Source organism: Mixophyes fleayi, chromosome 7 (assembly GCF_038048845.1).
Source record: "Mixophyes fleayi isolate aMixFle1 chromosome 7, aMixFle1.hap1, whole genome shotgun sequence".
In the NCBI taxonomy this organism is placed as follows: domain Eukaryota; kingdom Metazoa; phylum Chordata; class Amphibia; order Anura; family Limnodynastidae; genus Mixophyes; species Mixophyes fleayi.
In genome coordinates, this window is record NC_134408.1 from 21,826,685 (window position 1) to 21,838,992 (window position 12,308).

Here is a 12,308-nt window from a genome sequence, read left to right on the forward strand (position 1 = left end):
AAACAGACAGATTAATAAAAATAATACTGGACTGTATATGTGATGACAATGACACCAATCGGAATTTAAAGCAAGAATAGTGGACCCCATAGCTGTAGGGGTGCACAGCCTCACTATATATATAATTATATATATATATATATTATATATATATATTATAAATATATACACACACACACACTAGTATAATGCACTACATGGGCCTCCACCGTTTGCACAAAGGTTATTGTGCATTTATAGTCAGATGTACAGGGGTTGCAGCCATTATATACATTTAAATACAAGTTGTTGTGCTAGACAATGCGCTGCATACAGATAATATAGGAGAACTATGTGAACCAGACCTGTCCTAGGTGCCCGGATGATAGGCGGACAGGCCGCACATCACCCCACGGGACCCCGGCGTCATTCACACCCGGGGTCTGACCATCGTCCCCAAAAACTCAGACAAATACCAACATGATAAAATCCCCCACCGCCCGGCCGCTCGGATGAGCCACCCTGACAGCAGCCAGGCGGGCGGACACCGCGGATGTTCGTGGATTTCCCCCGGCCCCGCCAGACACTTACGTGTTCCACTCAATGGATTAGAAGGCCGGGTGCGGGCTGCGCAGCCCTGATATACCCGACCAGATCTCGCGAGAGAGCGGGAGCACCCGGGAACCAGCATGAGTCAGTCAGCTGGCGTGTAGCGGCGGATACCCTGCAGCGGTATGATGTATGCGCGTTCCCGGGCCCGGGCCCATATAATGAGCTGCAGAAGTCTTAGCTGCCTCTTTCTCCCCGGACAGAGGTAAGTGTCGTGTGCAATGTATCATGTATGTGTGTGGGCTACATGTGGCCAGTACTGGGCTGGGTAGTGGATGTGTGCTGCAAAAAAAGCATTAGGAGGATGAGTTTAAGGGATATAGATCATAAGGCTGTTGTTGTTATTTATATATATTTATTATTGTAGTTTATGGTGCACCCATGTATTGTCAGTTTGCAGTACAGCATGCTACAGGATGGAGTTTTCACTTGGTTAGTGGACTTATAATAGTCTATTTTCCTGTTTGTAGTCTTTGCCCTGCAGTCGAGAGAAGGGTTCAGAAGCTCCCAATGTAATTCTAGAAACTGGCCTCATGGTGGTGGGATTGGCTAAGTCTACTAAGCAGTGGGGTTTTTTTTTTATATTTGGCACAGACTGAAAATTACCGCTGGCCTATTCAGTAGCCTTCAGTAAGATACCTGTGCCTACATGGAAGAGGAGCATTTAGCTCATTACCCATAAATGCTTGTGTGTGCGTAATGAGACCCGTGTTCCTACATTTATTTAGCTTCATTAATTGTGTGCAGGTATGTGTGTGTGTAATGTAGAATATATATCTATATCCTCTTCTCTGCACTCACCATGTACAGACTGGGGTGCAAGAGGGGGTTGCACTCTCCAAACACATAATTAATGCTATACCAAGTACTGTTCTATATTAAAAACAGGGAATGTTAGTTCCACATACTGCACACAGCTTTTAAAGGCAAGACTTTCCCAAGCACTAGCAGCCATGGGACACCTGGGACTCACCTGAACCTGGCTACTAGTGGTTGGGAAAGTCTTGCCTTTAAAAGCTGTGTGCAGGTAAGCCTTACGCCCAGATAAAATAGCATAGCATTTGATCATGTTATGACTGACCAGAATGGGAAGACTTTGGCATCAATTGGTCAGCTTAACATATATTGCAATATGTGGAACTAACATTCCCTCTTTTTAATGTAGAACAGTACTTGATATAGCATTAATTATGTGTTTGGAGAGTGCAGTCTCTGTTTTCGTGTATGTGTATATATAAAATAAATAAATATATATATATATATATATATATATATATATATATATATATATTATATATATATATATATTTTATTTTTTAATTAGTATGTATAATTTTAATTTCTACTCCTTTGTGATGCAAGATAAATTTAAAAACATGTACAAATAGGTTTTAAAACATTTGATCAGTATGTACAATACATGGGCAAAAATATGGGGACATCGTTGTAATTGGTGTTTTTCTATTTCAGCCACATCCTCTGCTAACCGTGCATACAGCCATGTAACCCCCGTAGTCCAAAGTTGGCAGTAGAATGGGTCGTACTGAAGAACTCACTGACTATCAGCGTGGCACTGTCATAGGATGCTATCTTTGTAACAAGTCAATCCGGCAAATTTCGGCTCTGCTTGAGCTGCCTCGGTCAACCGTAAGTTATGTTATTGTTAAGTGGAGACGTCTAGGAGCGACGACGGCCCAGCCACGAAGCGGTAGGCCGCACAAGCTCACAGAACGGGACCGCCGCGTGCTGAAGCACGTAGCCTGTAGTAGTCGTCCATCCTCTGTTGCAAAACTCACTACAGAGTTCCAAACTACTTTTGGGAACAATGTCAGTACAAAGACTGTTCGCCGGGAGCTTCATGGATTGGGTTTCCATGGGCGACCGGCGGCACACACGCCTCAGATTACCGTGCGCAATGCCAAACGTCGACTGGAGTGGTGCAAAGCGCACCGCCATTGGACTCTGGAAGAGTGGAAACTGGTTCTCTGGAGCGACGAATCGCGCTTCACCATCTGGCAGCCAGATAGACGAAACTGGGTTTGGCGGATGCCGGGAGAGCGTTTCTTAACAGAATGTGTGTTGCCAACTGGGAAGTTTGATGGAGAAGGAATAATGGTCTGGGGCTGTTTTTCATGGTTTGGCTTGGGTCCCTTAGTTCCAGTGAAGGGAAATCTTAATCCTACAGCGTACAATGACATCCTAGATAACTGTGTGCTTCCAACCTTATGGCAGCATTTTGGGGAAGGCCCTTTCTTGTTTCAGCATGACAATGCCCCCATGCACAAGGCCAGGGCTATCAAAAAATGGTTTCCGGAGTCTGGTGTAGAAGAGCTTGACTGGCCTGCACAGAGCCCTGACCTCAACCCCATCCAACATATTTTGGATGAATTGGAACAGCGATTGCGATCCAGGCCTGATCGCCCAACATCCCTGTCTGACCTCACTAATGCTCTTGTGGCTGAATGGATGCAAATCCCCATAGCCATGATCCACAATCTAGTGGAGAGCCTTCCCGGAAGAGTGGAGGCTGTTATAGCAGCCAATGGGGGACCAATTCCATATTAAATGCCCATGGTTTTGTAATTAGATGTTCAATGAGCACATATGGCTATTGCGTGTCTACACTTTTGGCTATGTATTGCATATTTTCTTTATTTTAGGACTCGCGATGACCAAGCTGAACTTGTAGAATGCACTGCCTGACTTGTGCGAAGATGGACGGACAGATTTAAGTCATTGTAGAGTTTGTGTAAAGGGTCTCCTCAGATGCTTTCCAACTCTTCAACCCCTTTATGGTAAGAACATTAGAGATGGGTTTTTTGTTTTTCTTAAAGTATTTTTGCCGCTATTGACTACACTTTTCCAACATACTTTGTATCCAACATACTTTGTGGGCCCCCACCATGTGCTGTATAGCAGAGTTCCAATGCTCTGGACCTCATACTAATTTTAATGTTTCTTGGCTTTCTACGGCAGGAGATGGTACTTTTATAAATATTTAATCCAAATTGGAAAAGATGAGCCTTAAATATACTTCTCCTTGTTAAGCCAGTAGCCGAGCTTAACGCTAAAAATTCCCAATACTGTCTGATTCTGCCGTACCATCCGGTGATCTGTGACCCAGACACCTGCAGTTTATGGTGTATAACGGCCCAAAAACACACCCAGTCAATCACTTATGGGCCATTCAGATAAGATGCCCTTGCATAAGCAATTTTAAATAATGGTAGGAGAATATGAAGCCATTCACAGATGTCGTTTGCATGTCACCATAAGGGACAGCTCCACCTTTAAGCTAATTAATTATGGTCTTGTGTAAAGCAGACAAGTAGTATCCCTCTCCCCTTCACTTGCAGCTGAACGCAGATAGTTTGACATGTGCGTTCCCTGCAGGTAAGCTGCTGGCGAAGTGATCACCCTTTAACTCTATCTGGAAACTGCTTCATATTGTAGATCTGTGGACATACTGTAGTCTTAATGCACTGATAGCTGTTGGCTCTCTGCTTCTGGTAATGTGGAGGGGTCCCGGGGAAAGACTTCTGTACAGGGGTAGCCTATTTAAAAAAATAGAAAAATAAAAGTCAAGCTGTTGCTAGTTAAAGTACTATAAGCATAGGTTATAGCATGCCAGAGATATGGGTTAATTGTTGTGTTAAATAAGCATTCATCTAGAAATGCTTTGAGTTTATAAATCAGTCAATTTGGAGTCTATTCTTCCAAGCTTTTTTTTTTTTCTTTTTTTTTTTTTTTTTTTTTTTAAATAAAGTTGTATTAATATTTGAAAAGAGTTGTGATTTTGTCTTTTTTAATGTAATGTCACTTGTACTGTGAAAGACTTCTGATACCTTATGGTTAGTGCTGGACTGAATTGCAAACACCTGCGCACGCTGTCAGCTCACCTGCCCTGTGTGTAGTTGGGCTGATAACATACTGCTCTAAAATAACGTTCCCATTTGATTGGTGTATTCAACAACAAGCCGGCTTTTGTGTGTAAGAATTCAGTGTTTAGAATCGCTGCTGCTGACCAGCTGAAAGAGGGGCAGATGTGATAGGCTGGTGGTCACGTGGGCTACGCTGGCTGCACGAGACCTATATCATGAATGTGTCCTGGATCTAGAAAGAGCTGAGTTGCAGATGGCTGCAGGACGAGAGGCTATGGTAAGTTCATCTCGTTGTATAGGTGTATAGCACATACATATAGTGGTATATAGCAGTGTGATTAAGGCGGCTAGGAGGATGTCTTCTCAAGTAGAGCAGTGTCACCTCTTACTAGGGCAGTATTTCCTAAATCCAGTCCTCGGGGAGCCCAAACAGTGCAGGTTTTCCAGGTGACAAGTGAAATAATGAACAGAGGTGCTCAAACGCGGTCCCCAAAAGCTACCAACATTTCATGTTTTCAAGATTTCTTTAATCATGTAAAGGTGCGTTAATCTATTTTGCTGGGTTAGTAATTATCCCACCCGTTTATACCCAGAAATCCTGATAACATGACCTGTTGGTAACTCTTTAGGATTGGGTTTGAGCACCTCTTATAATGTCTCCGCCAGTAATGAAAACACCTGTTCTCCTGAAAGCACGTTCAGTGTTAATGGTCCCTTAGGACTGGATTTGGGTAACTGCTGGGGCTATTAATGGGGTAAAGGAGGCTCTGGAATCGGGGTGAAACTTGTCAACCTCTAATACAAGTAAAAAGAGGACATTATTCTACAAGGGGGCTGCTTTTGGGAGAAACAAATGTTTATATGCAAACAGTCTGCTCGATTCCGCACGATATTGATAAGGGGCTGTGAGACTTACATTCTGGGCAGAGAAAAATTAGGTCTGCTCACTACTTGGCAGCATCTGAAATTAAGCCGGTTCCTATCTCGCTTATGGTGTTTGCAAATAGAAGTAATGACATTACTGACTTTCCCCAACTGAAGTGTCCAAAAATGGAGAAGGGGATCAGAGTCTTAGGGCTAGATTTACTAAGCTGTGGGTTTGAAAAAGTGGAGATGTTGCCTATAGCAACCAATCGGATTCCAGCTTTCATATATTTAGTACAGGCCTGTCCAACCTGCGGCCCTCTAGGTGTTGTGAAACTACAAGCCCCAGCATGCTTTGCAGGTAGACAACCGGTTGATAGCTGGAAGGGCATGCTGGGACTTGTAGTTTCACAGCACCTGGAGGGCCGCAGGTTGGACAGGCCTGATTTAGTACCTTCTACAAAATGACAGCTAGAATCTGATTGGTTGCTATAGGCAACATCCCCACTTTTTCAAACCCACAGCTTGGTAAATCTAGCCCTTAGAGCTGTTTGATCCCGATGCTGACAGTGGGAACAATGTCTTGATGAGGTAGGATGCTGAAAAGGAAACAAGCTTTGAAACTATCGGAAACAATAATCGGTAAGAATTGTACTTACAGATCCATAAAGTATAACAAGCGTTAAACAGGTTAACCCCTCGTGTCCCCTGCTATGCATTTCAGATAAGAATCCTCAGGTAATAGGAGCACATGACTTGTTCTAAAATTGCCTGAAGGATTGTTGCCTAAAATGGCAGAGCACACGAGGGGTTAACCTATGGAACACTTGTTAGACTTTGTGGCTCTAAGTACATTTCTGTTTATTTTAATAACATTTGCCCTATGTGGAAGTTTCAATTCCTTTTTTCAGGGCTCTGTCTTGTCAAAATAAATTTGAAGTAAGGTAAAGCTGGTTCTAAAAGCATGTCTTGGCAGGTGGGGAATTGGTTCCTACTTCTCAGCTTAGGTAATGAGTGAGAGGAAATGGGGACCATCTTTAGCGGTTGCACTGCACAGATAGATTAATCTGTATGGTGTGCTATTGTCATGTCTGCTTTAAATGCAGTATAAGAACCCTTTGTGTGTTTGAGCCCTGAGTGAAGACAATGCCTTGTGGCTGGCCATGTCACAATATGGGGAGGGAAATACAGGACGCCATACTCTTGGATAGGTAAATGAGTGTGGGCCTCTGACAGCACAAAGGAGTGATGCATAGGTTTAGGTTTTTATCCTCGTGGCAAACCTGCAGACATACACCTAGTTAATAATACAAAGAACATAATAGGGTACACACTGATGCAGTTATCAACCATTTGGTAAGACATTACAAGAGCGTGCACGCTCCCACGACCGTTTTCTGTCGTACCAAACACATTGCAGCTGTTGAATTGTTTTTATATACTTCCTGTAAATCATGATCACTGATGGAACAATGATATTTTCAGCAGATAGTTATCAGAGATGAAGATCACAGATCTGAAGGTAAATTGTGTAAGTGTGTACACATGAATCGGGACTGTCAATAGTTAGTGAAATTGTTAGAGACCTTGCATCTGAAGTATGCTTGTATAGGTGTGTACCCGGCTTAAATCTGACAGATGAAGAGCTAATATAGGCTGCAAATAGCTCTACATAACAGTAGATTGAATGGTGGTGGTGTCCAGGACAACCCCCTTCCCCCAATCACTTCTAAATTATCTCACATTGACATCACCATGTTTTCTTGTTCTCTGTGCTGAATGCCAAATCAATACAACAGGAGCGAAATCAATTTCTGCACACTAACTGGATCCTTGGGCTATCACTGGTAGACACACTAACTAGATCCTTGGGCTATCACTGGTAGACACCATGCCAACAGCTAAGAGTAATGTGATGATCGTGATGAGGTAGACTGCAAGTGGTTAAACTAGTCTGACCCAGGACATACCTCTACAGCTTCTGGTCATCAGACATTTAAGGTGTCTAATCTAGCTTAAACCTGTTCAGAGCAATCCTGGATCCACTTACATCACATGTAGCCTCTGAGATTGGTATCATCTTTCTCCATTCAAGAAGGCACTTATCTTTTGGCTTGTCAGAGGGCAATGATTGCCTAAGTTTCTAAACCTACTTTGCTTTAATATGTCATCTTGTTTAATAGGGAAGGTATATATAAAAACTTTCCATGTTTTTAGGGCGGTGGATATGATCTAGATATCTTTACTGAGAATCCAGATGATGACCTCCTATGCTCGATATGCCATGGCGTAATGAGGTGCCCAGTCATGGTATCGTGCAGTCACATCTTCTGCAGGAAATGTATTTTACAATGGCTAAAAAGGTGAGCTATCTGGATTAATGGTGATTGGATACGTAAAGAGCCGGAAAAGAGCACTTCTGCGTCACAGCACTGGGGTCATGAGTTCAATTCCCGACCATGGCCTTATCTGTGTGGAGTTTGTATGTTCTCCCCGTGTTTGCGTGGGTTTCCTCCGGGTGCTCCGGTTTCCTCCCACACTCCAAAAACATACTGGTAGGTTAATTGGCTGCTATTAAATTGCACTTAGTCTCTATCAGTCTGTGTGTGTTAAGGGATTTAGACTGTAAGCTCCAATAGGGCAGGGACTGATGTGAGTTCTCTGTACAGCGCTGCGGAATTAGTGGCGCTATATATATGTAAATGGTAATGATGAAGTAGCGGACCCGAGTGCTTACTCCTGTTAAATATCGACCAGTTCTCTAAAGTACACAGTTGTAATTACAAATCTCTTGAGTGCATATCCTTAATGGTTATAAAGAAAACATCTCTATAATATCAATATAAAGTTTTGGCATAAATTACTCCGTCCAGATTCGGGGAGTGATCTTTGGAAGCCTTTAATTTTCACCAGCTTGGATGGTCCATGTTCACCTCCCACCTATCTAGTGCAGTAGGTGCAAAGTGGATGGTCTCTGGGTCTTGGGGCAAAATGTGAGCTTGGGCCTCACTGTCATCTCCTTACCATTAATACTACTATCTATACCACAGTTACCTGATACATAAAGATTTTACATGCACTACTTGCCCTCTTGAGTCTGCCCCTCCTTGTCTCTTGTCAGACCCCTGATACCTATCTCTTATACCTGACCCCTTCATCTAATGCTTCTGTGTGCAACCTTGTCTCTTGTCTCTGTGTGTCTCCCTCCCTCCCCCATTCCTCCCTATTATCTGCCATGTCCACATCCTTCCGATGGAAGCAGCGTGGCCTGTTTAGTAAGCCAATTTTTTGTGCAAAAGTCTCAAAACTATACTAATTTAAAGATGCCTCCTTTAACAACCGGATAGAACATACTAGTGTCTCCATGATCATCGACATGGAGGGGAACTTAAACAAGACCCAGAAGCCATGTAGCAGAGAGAGATCACAGCAGGGTCCACTTGTGGTTGCTACCGCTGAAATCCCTACTGCTGTGCCACTGAGATATAACATCCTGGCACCAGGCAAACCAGACCACACTGTTGTCCTCAGTGTCTATCCAAATCCCTAAGCCACAAAAACATACTGAAAATGTGATAAAATGTAGTGAAGTAACTTCTGATAAACAGCCTACTTAATTAAAGGTTATTTTTAGTTAAAATGAGATTTTTACCCAACATCCCTGCCCCCTGACTGGTAGAATGGGAGAGATCCCATGCACTAAATGGACAGAACTGCACGTCTGTGCTATGAAATCCTCCCTTTATCCCTGTCATAGAGTGTAACAGCGTGTAGTCACCTGGTGGAGAGCGGACTGTCTATACCAGAGGTGTCCAAGTTCAGTCCTCAAGGGCTAGCAACAGGTAATGTTTTCAGGATTTCTTTAATTATTTAGCAGGTGAGTAAATCTATTTGGCTAGGTCAGTAATTATCCCACCTGTTTCTACAGACAGAAATCCTGAAAACATGACCTGTTGGTAGCCCTTGAGGACTGAACTTGGACACCTGCGGTCTATACAAAGGTACCCAGGTACCCCAGTGTAAAGCCTGAGGAAATGTTTTCTCTAACACAGAAGAAACATAAACACTGATCTCTTTTCTCAGGCAGCAATCCTGCCCATGCTGTAGAACGGAAGTGAAGGGTAAGCTGTTTGTTCAAATGCACAAACTGAAGAGAAAAATCAACTGTCTACAAGTCAAGGTAATGGAGAGGTGGAGCTAGAAGAAAGGCCATGGGTCAGGGCCCAACTCGGAATAGGGCACATTAGTCCTGTGCCTATAGACTGTTAGAGGATAGGGGCACCTCAATCATACCACGTTTATCACCGATTCTACCACGTTTATTGTGTATATCTACAACAGGTATTATATCTGAGGCCTTCTAAGATTCAAGTCTATGTATTACAGCGATTACAGAGGAAAGAGCAGTGCATCCCCACTCTCTCCTTCATATTTGCCCTGTTACGGCCTTTCTGTGTAGCTATCCCTCGGTGGCCTGTTGTGCTCCCCCGTCCCCCCCTCCCTGCAGTGAAATCCTGTCACCTCTGAATATTAAATACTGTGCACTTAGTACATAGCATACTGAGAATTAAATTTTGTGTCTTGAAGACATTTTTCTTTCTAACATCTAGGGGTAAATGTGTCAAGCTGAGAGTTTTCGGCAGGTTTGAAAAGTGGAGATGTTGCCTATAGCAACCAATTAGATTCTAGTTCTCATTTATTTAATACATTCTACAAAATGATAACTGGAATCTGATGGGTTGCTATAGGCAATGTTACGTCCATATCTATCGTTTGCAATAAAGATTCTCTGATGCAATTGCTGGGGCTCCAAAGCACATAGGTTTTAATCGCAAAGTATTACAGGGCAAAGTATCGGCAAACTTCTACCGGAACGCTCTGGTTTCCAAAGCCAGAGGTGAACAATTTATACGCCGTACAGTTGTAAAAAGCAGTGACATCACAAAGATACAGTTACAGTATGAAGGTCTTCATTCATAGGTCGATAGTTTTTGACCTCCAAAAAACTCGATGTGCCATTGGTTGATTCCTCTGGTCATTGTTCCTGTATAATCTGGTTCTTTTATAACCTCTCTGGAGTTGCTAATTGTTATTTGAAAGGTGACCTTATTTATAACTAGCCGTCAAAATGTGCGAACGATACATAAAATAATACTGTAAACGTTCTCATGCAATTGCAAGCAGAATGAAACCAAACTTGATGTAATTAACATGTTGGAGACATTGATAGGCTTTTTCACCACATTATATTTTATATTAAGTAAAATAAATAGATTAAACTTATTGGTATGTTGTTATTTGCTAAAATAATTATTCAAGTGCGTATTAATCGCATCGCAGCCAATATTAGTGTACATAAAATATTGGTTAAAACTTTCGGACAATTAAACTTCAACAGCAATATCTCCACTTTTCAAACCTGACGGAGACTCTCGGCTTAATACATTTACCCAAAGAGTTTAAATATTAAGTCATGCGAGAACACAAGCATTAATAAATTCATCTAAACTTAACGATACTTTGACTGGTCTCTCTGGGTATTCGTTTTTAATTTCTTAATCCACCTAAGAAAATGTTATGGATTTTCTTTCTTGGATGTATAGGTCATCCTGTTGGTACCATATAGAAATATATAGCCTTTTATTTTATGTCCATTAGCTGGGGGAAAACATGACGATACAATTTGAAATAACTCCCCATAGTTACATTTACATGTTTAGATCTTTCCCAGAAGCTTACCCTGTAATGTATTTGTTTATTTATCCTAAGTGCAGAAATGCCATATATACGTACTTTTAATCAAACTTAGGGGTAGATTTATTAAATCTGCTAAAACAAATGTAGGGGTGTTGCCCATAGCAACCTATCAGATTCTAGCTATCCGTTATCTAGTACATTCTAGAACATGATAGCTAGAATCTGATTGGTTGCTATGGGCAACACCTCCAATTTTCCTTTTTAGAATGTTTGATAAATGTACCCATTAGAAAATAAAGGGGCAGAAATAAGGGTATTTTCTTTCACTTTTTTTCTTCAGAAGCATCTGGGCACCTAACCACGACACTCTATCTTAGTAATGGAACTATTCCTTAAATCACAAGATAATGCACACATTTTTTTCATTGACAGTGTCCTAATGAGCAAAATGGCTGCCCAGCCCTCTTTCCTTTGTCAAGGAGTGAAGAGCACGCCGAAACCTGTGCATTTGGGTTGGTGGGCTGTTCCAATGAAGGATGTCCGGCCCTGGTCTTACGGAAAGACACATGTGAGCACAGCCAGACCTGCGAGTATTGGCGCGAGATGTGTCACATGGGATGCGGAACGTTACTCAGTCCCACAAACCGCGATGAACACAACTGCTATATGGAATTTAAAGAGACCTACAGGAAAGAGCTGCACAAGCTCCGTCAGAAAGCCAGGCGGATAGAGAGTCTTTCATCCCAGATGGGCAAACAGATACAGCTGCTTAGCGAAGGTCTAGAGGGCGTTCCGGCCTCCGTTAATACCCTTCAAGTAGAATAAAAAAGGCTTACACAACTCTGCCAACATTCAATCAGTGCAAAGAGACTTTATCGTTATGAATTTTAGTTTATATATATTTATTTTTTTAATGAAAGTAGGGGAAAAATTTGCTTATTGCCAAAATGCTGTGATTTTCTTTCTATATATCTCTGAGTGTCAAAATGTTTGGGATTGCAAAATACCATATTTATTGTTATCATTAATATATACAGAAAAAGTTCATTTTTTATTTGAATAATGCACGCTCATGTAAACATTTGTAATAAATATATTGGTTATTTCATTTGCATTTGGTCTACCAATGTTTTGTGTTGTGTTATAGATTTTGTAAATCTGTTGCCTAACAAACCTTGGAGCATCAAAGTTTTGGGAGGGATGTTTTAATCTAGGTGCAAATTGGGCGAACAAAGACTGCTCATTCCTCTGTCCATAACTGGCACAGTCTCCTGGCTC

General features: G+C 42.0%; 1 protein-coding gene and 1 non-coding gene across 4 annotated transcripts; both read left to right on the forward strand.

Annotated features, from left to right (window-relative positions):
• Nucleotides 1-586: 586 nt before the first annotated feature.
• On the forward strand, nucleotides 587-12,144 carry RNF151 (ring finger protein 151). 3 transcript variants are annotated; one of them, XM_075179300.1, is made up of 7 exons: nucleotides 587-793; nucleotides 2,059-2,235; nucleotides 3,249-3,383; nucleotides 4,584-4,746; nucleotides 7,551-7,696; nucleotides 9,417-9,513; nucleotides 11,463-12,144. In XM_075179300.1, the coding sequence occupies exons 4-7, from the start codon at nucleotides 4,723-4,725 to the stop codon at nucleotides 11,853-11,855; spliced, it is 660 nt and encodes a 219-aa protein (XP_075035401.1). In that variant the 5' UTR covers nucleotides 587-793; nucleotides 2,059-2,235; nucleotides 3,249-3,383; nucleotides 4,584-4,722; the 3' UTR covers nucleotides 11,856-12,144. The 3 variants fall into 3 exon arrangements, 2 of the variants coding, with proteins under 2 accessions (XP_075035401.1, XP_075035402.1); XM_075179301.1 differs by lacking the exon at nucleotides 4,584-4,746 and having other exon boundaries at nucleotides 609-793; nucleotides 2,059-3,383; XR_012678183.1 differs by lacking the exons at nucleotides 7,551-7,696; nucleotides 9,417-9,513; nucleotides 11,463-12,144 and having other exon boundaries at nucleotides 643-793; nucleotides 2,059-3,383; nucleotides 4,584-4,719.
• On the forward strand, nucleotides 1,179-1,310 carry LOC142098755 (small nucleolar RNA ACA64). The gene has a single exon (XR_012678427.1). It is a non-coding gene; the product is annotated as a small nucleolar RNA ACA64 (small nucleolar RNA).
• Nucleotides 12,145-12,308: the final 164 nt, after the last annotated feature.

Coding starts and splice junctions, on each gene's coding strand:
- RNF151 (XM_075179300.1), top strand. CDS start 4,723: ATGGCTGCAGGACGAGAGGCTATG. Junction 4,747..7,550: donor CTGCAGGACGAGAGGCTATG/GTAAGTTCATCT, acceptor CCATGTTTTTAG/GGCGGTGGATATGATCTAGA. Junction 9,514..11,462: donor TCAACTGTCTACAAGTCAAG/GTAATGGAGAGG, acceptor TTTCATTGACAG/TGTCCTAATGAGCAAAATGG.